The sequence below is a fragment of the Mastacembelus armatus genome, chromosome 6 (assembly GCF_900324485.2).
Source record: "Mastacembelus armatus chromosome 6, fMasArm1.2, whole genome shotgun sequence".
Classification (NCBI taxonomy): Eukaryota; Metazoa; Chordata; class Actinopteri; order Synbranchiformes; family Mastacembelidae; genus Mastacembelus; species Mastacembelus armatus.
Genome location: NC_046638.1, coordinates 11,078,747 through 11,096,872, shown reverse-complemented (window position 1 = coordinate 11,096,872; position 18,126 = coordinate 11,078,747). Strand labels below are relative to the sequence as shown.

Genomic DNA, 18,126 nt, shown 5'->3' with positions numbered 1-18,126 from the left:
TTTTGCCTTTCTGATTATTTGTGTATTTTCTGAAACAAAAGAAAAATACATTGTTTGTTATAACTGTACAATGTAAGTGTCCTTGAGTCATACAGAATATTTTGAAAAACAAATCTGAAAGTTTTTACTACAAGTTTTATGCATCACGAGAAGACAAACATGCAAAGGTAACATTTGCTGGAACATATGTTAACATACAGTATATATAAGAATAAGTAAGAGAAAACTATACAACACAATCCTCACGGTTTCACAGCAGAAACAGTAAATAGAATATTTTCTGAACTGTAGCCACTTTCAGATTCCAGCTTAATTGACTTTATGCAGTTGGTCACACAATGTTTCTATTTTTACCAGGCTCAGACAAGCGTTCACAAATAAACCTTTCATTCAAGTCTATTCTGAACTTAACTGGCATCCTAATAAGGCCAACATATAAGTCAACAGGCGCATCCTGTCAAAACAACACTTTCAAGGACAAATCACATGGCTGGGAGGACATAAAAGGCTACTTGTTTAGGTGCAGAGCTCTTCCATTCATTTTCAGTGGCATTTTGTTGAAGAGAAACGCAGCTAAAAAACCTAATATTAAGACACGTCTTTAAATACTCAAAAACTAAACTTCAAGATTTTTACTGAAGTGAGCTTGGATTTACAAAAATATAATTCAAACTAGCAAGATACATTGGCTTGAAAATTCAGTCTGGTACTGTGGTACTGGAGATTTTTCTCGCAATTACATAAAAACATATCTGCAGACCCGCAGCAAAACATACTTTTTTTTTTTTTTTTTTTTGCACATTTTGATTTATTTTGCGTTTATTTATTCATTCATATCTGAATTTCAGAATAGAGTAGCACTATTAGGAAGATCACATAACTTTTTAAATTCCCCAATCATGTCAAGAATTACATGAATAAACCCTGAACATATTTATTTCTGGATATGTGCATGATCAAAATTAGTGGTTATACAGGCACAAAATACTGGCAGCATCATCAAATACACAACTATGTCTATCAACCTATATTGGTTGAATACTGACCCAAATACATTCTACACGTATAATTCATACGTCAGTTCAAATGAAGAAAGGCATACAAGTTATCAGCGCTTCTTCCTCTCAGTGTTATTGCACTGAGACTGTTGCTAACTATGACTAGGAATTAGTTTAAAGCACATTACGGGGCTCATTTCTTACAACAACTGTAAGAATATCACCAGTACATTCATTAAAAAAAAAAAAAGAAAAAAAAAAGAAAAAAGAAAAGCTCTTTTGACTATCACTATACAAACTGTAGTCTGACCTCACTACTAACATTACCAGTGCAGAAACAGGGCTGGTGTCCGAGAAAAGTGTACAAAGTGAGTTTACCTACCAAAGTCTGTGTAAACATTTGTATGTGAACAGCTGGTACACGCCTTCTTTAGCCTCACAGAAGCTGAATACAATTCAACATGCCTCCGGTTCTTTATTTGACTCTCAAGGTGACCTAAAGCTGTCACACAGCAGTTCTGGTAGACTGGACGTTTGGAATTTTTGCTTATGAATGACCTGTTTTAACGTGAGCACCGTGTATGGTACTTTATAAGAAGCTACAAAAGCATACATGTAAAATTTCATTTGGAGGAAATTATCACGAGTTAAATATCAGCCCAGACACTTTAAAAGATCCTAATGAAAATGGTTCATCATATGAAAAACAAATTTAAACAGTTAACCAACATTTTTTTCTTCCATCATCATTCTCTCTCAATATTAAGTGCTTCCATCTTGTGGTCAAACCAGTGACTCACAAGAACCATTAATTCAACAGTCTTGCTAATGACTTACTGGGTAAATTACAATATGCCCTTAATGGAGCCCTATGTTGCCTAATTGCTAATTTGTGTTCTGAATCCTTAACTCATAATGGGAAACTTAGTTTAGCATAAAGAATAAGATGAAACTGAAGGGTGCCTGTTAATAGCTGGCTTACATTAATGGAAAGGAGCTAGGCAAAAGGGGCTGTCATTATTTAAAGGGTGACCTAGAAATCTCATTAAAGGTAAAACACGAGTGAAACAGATCACTAAAAGAGCTCCAAATATAAAAAGATCATTCTATTTACTAAAAATAATTTAATTCAAGTTTCATAAAAGTACGGTAACAAGCAAAGTGTTTGTACCAAGCCTTCAGTCAAAATGGTGGTTTCCATGGAGATCATCCATCCAGCTATTTGTTCTGGACCTCCTTTTGTGGTCTCCCTTCAACATCACAGCTTCTGGTGTGGAGCCGGAGCGCCCCTTGTCTGTGCAGTGTGCTCAGGGTCCTGAACTCCAAAGGCATGGTGTGAGGACTAGAGCTGGAGGTGTACTCATATTTCAGAGTATCGTAGTAGTGGTATTTAACTGGTTTACCCTGTGGGTCGAGTGGAAAGGGCCAGAAGCCATACAGATGGATCTCCTCACAGAAGCGAGTGGCCATCGTGTACATGAGGAGACCAGTGGTTGGACGCTTGATGTGGACATTGTTGGTCAGCCAATATCTATTGACAGAGATATACAAAATGTCATTAGCTGAATTCAATCTCAATAACTATAAACCAGACTAGAAGTATAATAAAAGGGGAAAAATATGTTCCAGAACTCTTTGTAGTGTAGCAACTAGAGACGGTATTCACTAGAAAGCAACACTCTCCCCCAGTAAGACCGTTCTTCCTCTGAGTTTTGATATTAAGATAAATATACAGTATCCTGGAGCACACAGAGATGAGCTGAATCCCTAAAATGGAAATAAATAAAAACCCCATTCACACGTTTCTATGTTGTAGAGCAACAAAATGCCCCTTCAAGAACTTTCTACTCACAGATAATCAATAAGCGCCCTCTCCGTTTCTTTTTCCTGTTTCTAGAGTGGATGCGCTGCAAAACAATCTCAAAAGTCTCTTAAGGCTTCTTCTTTTCCTTTCGGCTGCTCCCTTCAGGGGTCACCACGGCGAATCATCTGCCTCCACGCTCAAAAGTCTCTTAAGGTTACTAGTACTAAAATCTTGTTTCTAAAGTCATGCTGAAGCAGCTGCTAGATTATTAATTCAATATGGATAAAAAATAAAGTCATTTATAAAGCAAAAACAGGTTCTCAATTGTGAGGCTTTGCTACTTTTCTCTTTTTTTTTTTTTTACATATATTTGTAAAGAGAATATCTTTGATTGGATAAAATTAAAATGTCCAATCTATTTTAGGCTGTAGGAAACACTAATAGCATTTTCTGATTTTCTTATTACTTAGCAATTAATTGACATATTAATACAAAAAAAATGATGGTTACTCACAGTCCTATTCCTAATGCAGCAAAAATTTTCAAAACGAAAATATACAGGCTTAAGAATCCTGAACCTAGTGCCAAAGACAAAGACACAGCTGAAATAATGGAAACTGTGCTATGAAGAAAAAACAGATTTATCTCTCTACAGTAGCAGAGCTTTTACTGTAAGTAAAGCAACTCCTGAAGGCTGAAGTTGAGATAAAATTATTTAGTTGGAGAGTTTTTGCAGTTGTTTGTTAACTTTAACAAATCTACAGAGAACAGTGTGAGGCTTCTCAGCAACTGCTTTCTTCTACTTTAGGTGACCTACGAGCTCCTCTGATGCCACATGCTACCCTAAGGAGCAAGAATCGACTTGCCCCAATTTAATTTTCCTTTCTAGTTCACAATCCATTTCCCCTGTCTTGGGGCTATGGCGGCCCACTCTAGATTTGTTTTGTCCTCCCTGTGGTTAATGTGGAAGGTCGTGTTGAGATGCAGAGTTTGTACTATTTATAAAGCAGTACATGTGCCATGAAGGGCGAACAGCAGACAGGTCTACAGGCCAGCCAAACGCTACAGCGGGTGGTAATCATCCCAATAAACAGAGGAGATGGTCAAATGATCCAATGTGACATTTAGTTGGAATGAATATAAGCACGCCCTTTGACCTCTACTGTGCATGAATCAGATTTAGTGTTCAGCTTTTCTGAGAAAAGCACAAGGTCTGGGGGAGCATTTATTAGACACCACTCTGAAGAGAATGAAGCCAAGCATTTGACTCGCAAGAAAATAATTTATGCAAATTACGTTTTGTGCAAAACAATGATCTTACACGATGTTATCTATAAAAATCTTGTCCCAGTTCTAGTATTTGCAATACTGGGTGTTAGTTGGGGCATGCAAAACAACATAATTTGGTCAGCGACCAGCAGTGGTTGTTAGGCTTTTAATGAGGCAGAGAAGATCTAGGGCATAGTCTGAATGATGAGAGGCAAGGAGAGCAAACAAACTGCAGAGAGGGGTTTTATAAAAGAGTGAAGGTGGTCGAGGCTGTATCTAACAGATGTGGAAAAAGCAGCATTTAAAAAGGTCCTTGATCAACACAAATAATAAACACAGCTTAAGAGCTCTTCTTATTATCTGTTCTCAAGACCCTGCAGAGGCCTGTCAGAAAAGACTCTAAATAACACAATTTGGAGCTAACAAATGAGTAATATTCACTGTCACAATAGTAACTACACCCTTCAGTAACTAAAGCACATAACTCCCACTGCAGTCACAAAACACACATTCATGTCGCTCTTGGAATGAATTTAGGACAATATTTTACTCGGTCCCCTACTTTAGTTGATAACCAAATACCTGCAAAACTAATGACATTCCCATCAGCCTCAGATGTCCTTTGTGTTTAGTACTAATTAGCAAAGGTTACCATATTAACAAGCTAAGCTAAGGTGGTGAACATTGTAAACATTATACCTGCAAGATATTTCCATGTTTTCAGTCAGTGTGAGAATGCACCAACATTTACACAAGTACAATATCACAGATCTCCCAGCTGGCAATAGCTTCCTGATCTTGTTACATTTGGTCCTGTATGTGGAGCTGTTTTCCCCCGTTTCTAGTCTTTGAGTTAAAAAAACTCAGCATGAAAGCAAATACATGTATTTTCAAGCTTTCTGCAGCATCTGCAGCAAGCTTGAACTGTATCTTACCCTCTGACAGCATGGAGGAGGCGCAGCGAGGGAAAAGCAGTGCGTACATTCACAGTGTGCAGAAGGATGAGACGGAGGGCCCACTCCACGCGCTCCTCTCCCCCCTTGGCCATGAAGGCCGGGATCCACAGCACACTCCCACTGAGGCTTTGAAGCCTCTGCAAGAAACGATCCCTCCACTCTTCACTGACCAGGTCCTGAAAGGCCCGTTGCACCACTGAGGGGTTCATGGTCACCAAGTTGGTCCGCCACCCCACGTCCCGAGAGTATTCCTCCACTGGTGCCAGGTTACATCTGAGGACAAGTAAGCATTGGTCACCTTAAATCAGTGCCAGCACATCTGAAATTATTTCCTATTTTATAGAAAAATCATTTAATTGCTTTTCGAAACTTTCTGCCATACACATGTGCAAGTAATTCAGCAGGTTACAGAATAAAGCATTACATTTCTCAGTAAAGTGAAAAGTTATAACAAGCAGGCAGCACAGCTTCAACCAATTTAGTGTAAATATTTCATTGGGTGAGGCAAGTCCATCATATAGTGTACACTACTGATTCTCTCCTTCCAGTGAAGCTATACACCATAAAGGATGAGCACCCAATTTTCTTTTTAGTTTTCTTTTTATTAACACACACTGAGGTAGGAAAGTTCAAAATGTGTATGTGTATGTATGTATGTGTGTGTGTGTGTGTGTGTGTGTGTGTGTGTGTGTGTGTGTGTGCGCGCGTGTGCGTGTGTGTGTACTGGACTTTTAGTGTTCACCTGAAATGTGATTGCAAATTCACTGGACTTTTGTTTCTGGCTGGTAGTATAGAACACCATAAATTTCAAATAATAAATTTGAAGGGGTTTAATTTAAGATGCCAATTACTTTGATATTTCTTTGTTTTGTTAAAGGTATATGTTAAAATCAGGGACGGATTAAAGGAAAAACCTGAATAAAACTGCAGAATGATGCAGATGCAGACGCTTCCATACATGAGGGGTGTGAAAATGACATCATGTAGTTCATAGTCACCTGACTTACAAGCGAACCTTAATGAAAGCTAAGAATGTACACTTTGCAATGATACTATATAAAAATATCAATATATGAGTTTATGATGAGCCTAAATGATGATATGTACCACCATTAGTCCTGTCCTGATCACAGTGTTGGTTAATTTCATGAGTTGATTACAATGACTCAATCTGCCAGAGCAGTGGTTATCATATAAAATGATTAAGTACAGACCGGGGAGCCAGTCCCAGGGGACACTGGATGAGAGGCAGGGTACACCTTGGACAGATCACCAGTCTATCACAGGGTTGACACACTGAGACAGACAAACGCTCACACTCACATTCACATCTTGCAGGTATTTTAGAGTCACCAATTAACCAAACCTTCAAAGCATGTCTTTAGGCTGTGGGAGTAAGTCGAAGTACCCAGAGAAAACCTACGCAGACACAGGGAGAACATGCAAACTCCACACAGAGAGGCCAGCAGGTTTGAACGGGAATCGAACCTGGAACCTTCTTTGCTATGAGGCGGCAGTGCTACCAATAGGTAAAATTTTGGGAGCAACAGGGAAAAAGTGTATGCCAAGGAACTTCAAAGCTTTTCTGACAGCCCACCACCTTCATAAGGCACTTTCTTTGGGTTTTTTTTTTCCCTTTAATCTCTCATAAATGTGTATGTCCCTAAGGCCAGTCAAAGCATTTGCCCTGCAGACATTTCTGTCAGATCAGAAATACAAGCGAAATTTTACAGTAAAGCAGGATGACATTTTGTTTATTAGTCTTACCTTTGACCTCTAAGTAAATGCTGGAAAACAGAAAGTAATATCATCATGGTAAAGTGTTGCTTTTCTCTAAAGTATGTCAGGAAAACATATCATGCACTTACTTTTCAGCTAACCCAGTAGGTCTGTTTTGTGTACCTTACTGCACCACATTTCAGAAATATTATTTGTCAAGGGGATAATCACAGGTTATCTAGCAGTGTACAACATACATTACTACTGTATGTGTAACATTAGAAAGATTCATTCAAATTTGGAATGTAGATGTTTTACTTATATTTCTACCCTGTGCCAGTACAAACACGTACCAGAGCTCAGTACTTCTTCTACCACATCATGATCTTCAATACACCAGAATTTCTTTTAGCCATCAATCTATCACAACAATTCATGTGTCTGCTTTAAACTAAAAACTTGATGAATTTGCATCATTGGCTGACAAATTCTTTTTTTTTTTTTTAAACAATTCAAGTGCACAATTATTTCACTCTGTTATAATCACATTGAGCTAATGTCATCTGTAACTAGTACCCCTACCAATGGTAACCTACTTTGTGAGAAAAGCCTAGAAGAGAACTATATTTAGCTAAGACATTATCTTGCTATCTATTGAGAATGCCAGAGCAAATTCCTCAGCTTATCAAAATGCCACATCCCCTGTTGTCTGACTTTAGCCCAGCTGTTACCATCATGCCCCAACATTATTGTCATGCTGCTGGAGTTTAGAAATCATGACCTCTCCTCCTCAGCATAACACTGCTGCACTTAAAAAAGGCTAAAAGCAAAGACAACACAATCAATTTCACTTTAAAAGGGCACATTGAGAGATTGTAAGGCCTATTTGACTATCAATCAATCAAGTCAATCAGATGGCTACTTCCTCCTACAACATCCGTATGGTTGATGATGTATGAGAGGATGTTTGATGATGAGGATGTTCCTAGCTGTACTAATAATCTCAACTACATCTTTTTTTTGGGGGGGGGGGGGGGGGGCATTTCCATTATAGCCATAGATATTTATTTTCCTTCCAATTACAAGTTTGAATAGTGACAACCCACTCAGCAAGTCTTTTGCTTACACCCAAACACAAAACAGAGTGAGCTGATGGATTCACAAACAGACTTCTTAAGTGAATGAGAGCAGGACCCTTGAGAGTGCCGGTGTTTCTCTGAAAAGCACAGTGTGTTTCCGCTGGATGCAAAACCTTTTCAAAATGTCAATTTCACGTATAGTCATGCATTTAATTGGCTTCTCTATGGCAGTTTGTTTCCAGCTTTAAATCATTAACAAGCTTTGACAGCTTTTTCAAACGTGCAATTAATATACTTCCAGCTGTGTGTGCACCAACTCTAAACCTGAATTAAAGTGAGAACTGGAGAAAGTGATTATCATTTCAATGTGAATTATACTCTCAGTAAAAGTGAAATAACTCTAAGACTGAAACTAATTTGCTAATCCATTTCAATCATGGACCAGGTTTTACGACTTATTTCAAGTGTATAACTTCCAACTCCAAATCATTTATGCTGTTTCTCTGAGGGGGAGGGAATACCTGATAACAAAGTCGTGAGAGTCAATCTCAGGTCCACAGCTGCTGTTCAGCAGGATCCCAGAGTTTCCCACAATGGCACAGCGCCTGTGATATTGGTTTTTCATGGGGGATATAGTTGGCAAAAGACGGTAGAGATTTTCTGAGATGTTTGTGGTGCTATGTCGATCAAAAACATAGTGGATGATATCTCCTGGTTTCAGTGTGCCCTTCAGAATTGAAATGTCTCTCTCCGGATCAAGGAATCTTAAAATATTCTTCCTGTAAAAAGAGAAAACATACAATAGTTATCAAAGACTGTGCTTAGTCAAGTGTTAAACCGTGTAGGAAATGGTTATGAAGACGGATGATCATACCTAATGAGGTTGGAGAGTGTCTTGTTGAAGGTCCAGTTGTCTGAGGAGAACTTGGCAGTGTTATTGTAGTTTGGATGATGATGATTTATTTTTACGCTCAAGCGCGTCAAAGCAGTTGGATCCACATGCGCTGCAGCCTTTCTAAATAAGAACAGAAGGTCATGTTATTGACACACAATGTTTATCTTTAAAATTCTGATCAATCACAAACAAAAGCTTCAATTTTAGTGTTACCATGTTAGACTTCAGAGTACTTCACAGGGACATTGTTACCACACTACTCTTTCAAAGCCCTAGTTACCAAATACATAGTATACTATAATTTTACACACAAAGGTAATCTAAATATCAATTTAGAGATTATGTATAATGCATTGTTAAAATTAGCATTCTCTTGACTAACAATAACAGTTAAAGGCTATTTAAACATTCATGCATTAATAATGGTAATTTGATTAAAAATATATATATATGTAATAATATAACACAATGCATGATCATTACTCTTGGTACTGAAATAAACAGATTTCAGCAGCATTTCTTATGTACTTTTAATCAAATGCAAATGCGAATGCAGGACATTTCCAAACTCCCTTCACCACTGAATACAAACAAAAACTGACTTCCCTGGAGAGGAATTTACATTAAATGAATCATAGGGGTGTTATTTTAGACACAGCATTTTTTTAAAAGTGAAATATGACTTTATCCTTATCATGTGCATGTTCTCCTTATCACATGGATACTACCACGTTGTTGGGTATTTATAGAATCTGCCTTCTTGCTGTAAAACATAACTAGACACTTACTGTGAATGACTCACTGTGTTATCAAGGCTGCAAAGGAATCAAATGACCACTACCAACTGAAAATTATATAGAGAGACCCATTAGCCTCCCACTGGTGGTCTAGAGCTATACGTTTGTGTGCCGGTAATTGGATTTCAGACCTGTGTGATTTAGAGATGAGCCGCTGCAAGTTCACCTTCTTTGAATGTCCAGCATTTCTAGAAAAAAGGATTCAGATTGAATTATGAAATCGCACACTACAGTGAAGTTTTGGTTGAAAATACAGAGATGTTGCAAATGCTTATCATATCAGATAACAATAGCGCTCTACTGTATTCAGCAGCAGGTGTATTGTATGTCCTTTTAAAGAATGAAGGTGAAATGCACGCATCAAGGTATTTTTAGAGCAATCCACCGTGGGCCCATTTGCTGATGTAATGAGGAGAAATGTGGCCTTAATGGAGCCCCATTATACTAAAAGGAGATTTTCTTTTCACAGAGAAGTGAGCCATCTTTTCAGATGGGTGTTGAATATGCCAGCCAGAATGCATTTACAGTAAACAGCCAGTGCATATATTTAGGGCTTTAAGCATCAGTCTATTTTTGCAATTATGACCATGGTCACGTCTGATAAAATCCTGACAAGCTGCCAGCTGATTAAAGAAATGACAAACTGAAACAGCGTTAACCTGGTGGCTTTTATATACATAACTGTAATAGTATTAAACTGCATTCATGCAGAAGTGCAGTCGGTTCTGGTTCTTCTCCCACAAGCGAATCGCAAACCGGTATGACCTCATTACAGCATGAGGCACAGCCGGGTAATTGCATTCAAAACAAAATGTTGCTGAAAGGGAAATGGGAGAATCAGGGAGGAGGGAAAAAAAAGTCATTTTTGTTATTCTGGCAGCACAGCATCTTTACAGCTGTGATGATGATAATATAGAAAGGAAGAGGAGGACGCTGCACTGTTGAGGGGCTCCTTTGGTTTTACACATGACAGATGTATTTTGATGCTAAATTAAGAATGTATTTTTCTAGCAGGTCAAATGCAAGTGGGGGCATGTGTGTGACTGAAGATTTGTGGTGCACTGCTCAACATTTCAAAGTATGGAAATGAAAAATAAAAAAAAGGGGGAAATCTTTTGTCTTCAATCTGTAGCCCCCTCTCTCTTTTGCCTGCCTCTCTCACTCTCTCTCTCTCTCTCTCTGTCACACACATACACACACAAACACACACTTTCTCTCTTATAGTGTAAATGTATCCTATCCCGCATGCAGGCTGCTGCAAGACAAATAGCCTAATCCTTGGAGACCCGGGCAGGCTGCTGGCGGAACAGCTGCTACTGCTGCACCCAAAGTGTTACAAATGTAGAAACAAACCACACACACACACACACACACACACACACACACTCCACATTCAACTCTAAACTTCAACTCAGTCTTAATAATTTTTTTTCCCCACTCACTTATCCTTTATTTTTTCTCCTCCACTTTGTTCATTAAATCCTCACAGAAACCCTACAGGAAATAACCTGAAAAGAAAACAATAGACCACACTAACACATTCTCTCACAAACACACAAAGCATGGATAGATTTCAATGGGCTACTTACGCAGTTTCTTCCTCCACTTCTGCAATATCATCAATTATCAAAACCACAACCAGCAGCGTTACAAAGCCGAACAACAGCGTGCGCAGTACGAGCGGCATGGCTGAGGGGGGCAGGCTGCAGCCGGGAGTCCCTCCTTTCGGCAAGCACTGTGTTACATTAACCTTCTTGTGTTTTCCATTTACAAATCGAAAATCCGCTCAGTCATCTCTCCCTTTGTTCTTATCGCCGGAGTCGGACACTCCCAGGCGAGCTGCGGTCCTCCCCCCCAGACCTCAGATGATGATGATTGCCGTGTGTCTTGTTTCCCCGTCGGGGCGACGCTGCTGCCGTCCTCCACTGTTACCTCTATTCCCCAGTCAAACTTTGAAAGCGTGCACCTACAGAGCCTGCCATGGGAGCAGCGAGACGTAGACCACATGCAGCCTTAAAGGCGCAGGGGCCAACTCTCCATCTTCAGCCTCATCCAATTTGCTTTCACTCTTCAGATGCAGGACTGCGGTATAAGCACAGCTAGACAGGTGTTTGGTGTCTGCACCATGTAGACTCACATCTGAACACAGAGGAATCATTAGAGTGCAGATTTATCAAATCCGGATGTGTGTTCTGCCTATATTTCAAAATAGAGGTCAAAACTTAATGGTAATGGGGCATCTTTTTGTAGGTCTGCTATTCGTTGGTGGAGAGTAACTTTAAGTAGGGTACTTCATTTTTGAAGTACATTTATCTGTTCAACTTCTATGCTGCTTTCACGTTACCTACTATTTGGCAGCTATAGCTGAAACTTTCCAGGCATGGATTTTATATAAAAATATATGACAAGCTTATACAATTTGTTGTTGAATATTACAGTGGTTTATCTCCTCTTACTTTTATGACCTCTTATAAAGTAGTGTCTGTAATCAAACAGACATTTTCACTCTGAACCTCTTGTCATTTTTGTCTGAGACAAAAAAAATCAACAAAACAGGTCTATAAATTGGTAAAGTATGAACTTTTTTCCTACCTCAATTATCTCATAACCCCTTCAGTTTGTCAGGTTGGATAGTATTGGAAGTAGCCCAGTATGTCTGGAAGCAATGAACTATACTGAAACCCACTAGAGAATGTATATAATGTAAGGAGACATTTAATGGTTACTTGCATCTCTTGCTGTAAATGACCTGTTGCATTTGAAGTCTGAGATGAAAGTAATATGACTTTTCATTTCCGCCCCCCCATTTTGTAGCTATTCCTACAGTGATGAATGACAGAGACTTTTTTTTTTGAAGCTCACATTTCAGTTCTTTTGCATAGCTCAGGGAAATGCAGGTTTCATGTATAAATTTGCAGAACTGCTGATGCTGGGAAAAGCAATGTATCAGATCATATATCTTTGTATTACTGTTACAACCACTGGCTCTACTTATATTTGTATTAGAGTTTACTGTTAACTATTTGGTGACTGTGACTGAAACTGACTTGATCATTAATTGTATGGATAAAACATGGTTAACTGGTGTTAGATGGCAAATGAAACATTAAGTACAATGCAAATGTTAGCTCTGTTTTTGGATGTTATGCATATTACCTACACAATTGTAGGTGACAGATGGATAAAAGGCTAGAATTGAGTGAAAACCGAAGCTGTGACTTTGCAATACACATAATAATAAGACTCAGATTAATATTTCTATCTGGTGATAATTTCAGATACTGTAACTTTATGCTGATTCATTATTAAAACTCTACATTTTGCATTTTCTCTACCGTTATGTGCTTTGACACTGCCTGGTACATATTTTGTAAAGCGTGCATGCAGCTAACATTTGCATTCGTCTTCTATATTTCATAGCAATATTCTTTAAACAAAATAAGCATCCAAGCAAGTAAATCTAAATGTCAACAGGCTGAGCTCAGTCACTCCATATTCATTGAAACATACCATATATCCCTCACCTGTATGAGAAAGACATAAGTTAAAACTCTCCATTGAGGATTTATTGCTTTATTTTTCATGCCAGAGTTGTTGTATAACAGTCCATCTGACTAAAGCGCCCATTTGGCTAATTGATGCCTCTTGCCTAAAAGAGAAAACTCTTGCCTGCAGCGGCTTCTATTTCGAGATTGGTCGCTTTTTCTCTTCGTGTTTGTTTTGACTTTCAGCAAGGACACTTTCCTCAAGACTTGCTGTATCAGTATATAATGTAGTTCTTTGTTCTTTGAAGCCACAAGCATCAGGAGCAAGGTGTGTATAACATAGTACTGTTAACTGAAGCAGATGTTGCTGATACCGTATCTGACATGGTTTTGGAGTTTTTTTCCATCTGGTCGATAAGCGTCATGGTAGTGTTATTAGAATTTACAGCCACGGAAATACACACATGGAAACACAGTTAATAGCAGATGCTCCCATTTTGAAAATATATATTCACAAGTGCTTAGTAATTATGTGTTATTTTCATAAGAGTTTTTTTTGTGGTGTGTCATTAAAAAATTTTAAGCACAAATATCTCTGATCAGTCTTCACATTCACGGTACATAAATTGTGTACTGCAGTTGTGTAAATGCACACACACACACAAACTAAACAAAGTCACACTTTGACTCTGCTGCAGTTACAGACTGAAGTCAGCCACTAATTGGCTCTGTGACAGTGCAATAGCTTCTTTGTTATGACCCGGAAGGTGACCTCTTGAAATATTTACGCTAGCTGAAATGTCATCTCCTTTTTCTTGTTGGATTTACAATATCACTCATATGATCAAAATGCTATATTCATAACTTCAGGTTCAGTTACCTCCTTGTACGGAGCACTAATTAGTCTCTAAATCTTTGAAAATACAAACCTGATCAGATAAGAACAGATATAGTGAGATTGTAGGACAGAGACTAAAAGTCAGGATATCTTGGCCTCTGCTGGTTCAATTTTGCTGAAGTGGTGGTTGGCAATCAGGAATTTCGGTTCCTTGTAAGTCTTAGAAGGCAGCTATTTTCGTTCCCCTAGAAGTGCTGACTTCTGGAGAATCCAAGCCATATCAGTATATTAGTATCATTCTCAATGTCAATAAAGACGTAACCTACTAGTTTAAAAACCTAGATGGGTGGATGACAATAGTCTTTGTTTTTTTCTTATCGGAAATTTTCTGTGCTTGCAAACAAACAAACTTACTTGAGGGTGGGTTTATGAAATTCTTTAATATCTCACATTATATTTTACAGCTTCATAAATTCTCAGTGCCTTCTATGTAGTTATGATAATAAAGGACTGTTAAAATCTGAAATGTGAAACCTTGAAATCTTTGCGCTGCTGTGGTTCATTAATTTCTCAGGTCAATATTTCACATCTTACTGAGTGAGCACTTAGTACGATCTGTGAAAATCTATGAGGCGCTGTCAATAGAAACTGGCAACTGCAAACATCATGCTTTTCCCCTTAATGAGAATGTTTAAAGGTTAAAGAAAGCTTTTGATGGATAATAATATTATATATATTACATATCAAAATCTATTAGCACAATGAGCTCAGACAAAACTTTCATAATACTGGCATGGATAAAGGATTTGATGCTGAATCCTTTTTGTATGATTGATATGGGGCATGCATAAAATGTATATTTGTATATTTTCCTTATGGTTCTTTAGGAAATTTAAACAGGTGAAAAGGCGCTTACTTCAGTAAAATGTACAATTGATTTATGTTTCTGGGCAGCATGGTGGATTAGTGGTTAGCACTGTTGCCTCACAGCAAGAAAGTGCCAGGTTCACAACCCATCAGGGACCTTCCCGTGCTTGTGTGGGTTTCCTCTGCACAACACTTATGTCAGGTTGATTGGTGACTCTAAATTGCCCATAGGAGTGAGTGTGTGAGGTTGTTTGTCTTTGTGTGTCTCTATGTGGCCCTATGATGAACTGGTGACCTGTCCAGGGGGTACCTCTGCCTTTCACCCAAAGAGAGCTGGGATAGGCTACAGCAGATCCCCATGACCCTGGTTAAGGAATAAGTGGGTATAGATGATGGATGGGTAGATTTTTTGGTTCTGTATAGGCTTTAAAGTACTCTGTTAGGTTAAGGTGCAAATATTACTTGGTTAGGTTGGGTCCAGGCAAGAATACCTGGTTGCAGACAAGATGGCAGACCACAGACCTTGGTAGAAAGTTAGTAGTATCGTGTGTAAATTGTTAACCTTGACATGGTAATGGTTACATTTGTGGTTGGGGTTAAAGGGTATGGTTATTGTTAGGATGAAGGGTTGGGGCTAACACTGACAGTGACACTGGCATTACCCAAATCCTGGTCACAATCCACCATCTTGTCTGCAGCCAGGTCCCTCCAAGTTTAGGCACTAAACTTACTTGGTTAGGTTTATCATGTTACCGTATTAACTATAGTGTTTTTATCTTGTGTCATGCTTCAATTTTATACATACAGCCCCTGTTGGATTGAATTTATACCCCTTTCCATCTTTAGCGAATATCATGTGTAGGCTGCTTAGAGACTAAAGTAAAAAAAGTAGCACTTTATGCAAAAACAGTGGACAAATAAACTCTCTGAAATGACAAAAAAATAAAAAAATAATCCAAAACATTTGTTTTTCTGAAAAACAAATTTTATTTCCAGATTAAAATAAATGATATGTTGCCATACAAAAAGTGTAAGAAACGGGACAATGTCAAAAAATGTAACTGCAGATATCAGTAGAGTAACAGGTAGTATGTGCCAAGTTGCGTTAAACAGTTATTCAATTACACGTCCTAGAATAGGAAAGAATTCACTTTCTTGGACGTTGCACAACACGTCTCCTTTTCTGCAACCTTTATTCTAAATATGACAGGCCTAGCCTGAAGATGTTTATTTATTTTTTTTGCTGCAATAATGCAGCATTCTGCTTTCACTGCTACGAATTGTCCCAAGTCTTTTGTGACATTAAACACACATATCTCTGACATTTTGATTATATATATATATATATAATATATATATATATATATATAAAATATTCCAAACACAATCTAAAAAAGCAATCTGGGCCTAATGAAAACAAATATATTATCCCTAGTCTCTTTTGAATGTCAAAACACATAAAAATACTTGATTTTATTCATTTCTCTTCCACTGGGTGCAAATGTAAAATGAAAATACAATTAACATTCTTGCTTGAATAATCCCTTATTAAGACATAATAGGCTAAATAAACTCTGCAGATGTAAAAACAACCATGGAAATGAAACACTACTGCAATGAAAAACAAACCTGCAGTATAACATCAGGCTAAACATGGATGTATCGGATATAAATTGCACACTTGAGACGAGACTTCACAGCCTAGTCTATCAGTATCAAGAACAGTGTCTATGATCCAGCAAGAGAACAAGAAACTGAACAGTGCTTGATGACATAAAAAACACTTTTGCTAAACGTTACTGGACTTGATCTTTTTAATGTATGAACTATAACCTCTAGAGTGTTTCTGTTCTCCTTTGATTAAGAAACCTTCTACACTGAAGTATTAGATTGTAAACACTTGGCAACTTTTAAATATGAGTAACTGAACCCAATTTTTTTAATTACAATTGTAAAAATTTCACTTTTGAGAGAGTGGCAGACAGAACACACAGTGTACTGACTGAAAGGAAACTGTCATTTTTCACACAAACCACTAAAGTCATGACAGAACCTAAAACAATATGGCAGCTATAGTTGTAGAAGCATCATGCCCACTTACTAATAATGAACTGGGACTGAGCCAGACAGTACTTAGAGATCTTCTACCACCAAGTCAACACAGGAATTCACCAGCAACACTGAACAATGCCTCGCTGATATGTAAGCAACTAGAATGGACCCTTTCCAAAGTTTACCAAGGAGGTGTAGTGAAGTGACCTGAACATGATGTTAAATAGATCGCCTTTATCAAAAACATTTTGTGTTATCCTTTCAAGAAAAGACTAGAATCATGAAACACTCCTTCAAGAGAATATGAATGTCCACAGTGTCCTTTTCCTGCATTAGGAACTATAAAACTGACTCCATATTTTCACAAAACTCATGGTCCTCTAAGTTATATATAAACTTTGTCCTGTCAACTGCTTTGGGGCCATCTGTGAGAGGGGGGTAAAAGTCAGTGTGCGTCATCTGGCCCTCGTGACTTTTGATGTACTTCTTGTAGTTCCTGCGCAAGCAGTACCATGTGGTACTGTAGAGGAGGAAGGCCACGCCTTTGAGAAAGATGGCAAGGCTCACATAGAGATGTCTGTAAGCCACGTTGTCATACAGCAGGCAAGCACCTTTATTGCCGCAGTCTGAACTCCAAAAAAGGCAAGTAGAGTCGATCCCAGCACCAAAGATCAGAGGAGGAGGGATGAATCCTGAGAAACAATAACAGAGACTAAGCCAACATGGTATTTGTTTTCATTAAAAAAACAAAACAAAAAAAACTTCACAAAATATGTGCTTTCTGACTACATATTCACTTTTTGTTTTGTTTTTTTCATGACGTTCATATAAATCTATTGTCAAGATGTTTTCATGTTCTACCTGTGCCTGTGTGGGTTTTTATTCCAGGTGCTCCGGTTTCCTCCCACAGTCCAAAGACATGCAGGTTGGAGTTAGGCTACCGTAACTGGTGACTCTAAATGGTCTGTAGGTGTGTATGTGAATGTGAGTGTTTGTCCATCTCAATGTGTCAGCCCTGTGAGGGACTGGTGATCTGTCCAGAGTGTACTCTGCCTCTCGCCCAATGTCCCCCACCCCCATTATCCTGAACTGGACTAAGCAGCATAGAGAATGGACGGGTGGATGCACCTATTGTCTGAATAAATGCTAAATATACTGTTACACCCTCTTGCCAGTGACTGAAGAACAGTTCCATAATCACTACGGAAGCATTCTTTCAAAATGATTTCATATTACGTTTTTATTTTGTGCGCTGCGCCTACATGCTTTTAAATTGATTTAGTTACTTCTTCATTTCATGAATCCTCCCATTTACTGAATGTGCACTTCTTTTTTCACTGTCATCAACTGTAATGTTATAAAGTTGA

General features: G+C 38.3%; 2 protein-coding genes across 2 annotated transcripts in view; both read right to left on the bottom strand.

Annotated features, from left to right (window-relative positions):
- Positions 1–1,754: 1,754 nt before the first annotated feature.
- On the bottom strand, positions 1,755–11,296 carry st8sia2 (ST8 alpha-N-acetyl-neuraminide alpha-2,8-sialyltransferase 2). Its single transcript, XM_026311730.1, has 6 exons — positions 11,107–11,296; positions 9,649–9,705; positions 8,700–8,840; positions 8,347–8,604; positions 5,007–5,300; positions 1,755–2,529 (listed from the first exon to the last, which is right to left on the bottom strand). Exons 1-6 carry the CDS (start codon positions 11,202–11,204, stop codon positions 2,217–2,219), a joined length of 1,161 nt encoding a protein of 386 aa, XP_026167515.1. The 5' UTR covers positions 11,205–11,296; the 3' UTR covers positions 1,755–2,216.
- Positions 11,297–15,682: 4,386 nt separating this feature from the next.
- Positions 15,683–18,126, bottom strand: part of slco3a1a (solute carrier organic anion transporter family member 3A1a) — a 28,714-nt gene continuing 26,270 nt past the window's right edge. The window contains exon 10 of the mRNA XM_026311669.2: positions 15,683–17,451. Within this exon, the coding sequence (XP_026167454.1) occupies positions 17,099–17,451 (353 nt within the window). The 3' untranslated portion in view covers positions 15,683–17,098. The remainder of the gene's footprint in view (positions 17,452–18,126) is intronic.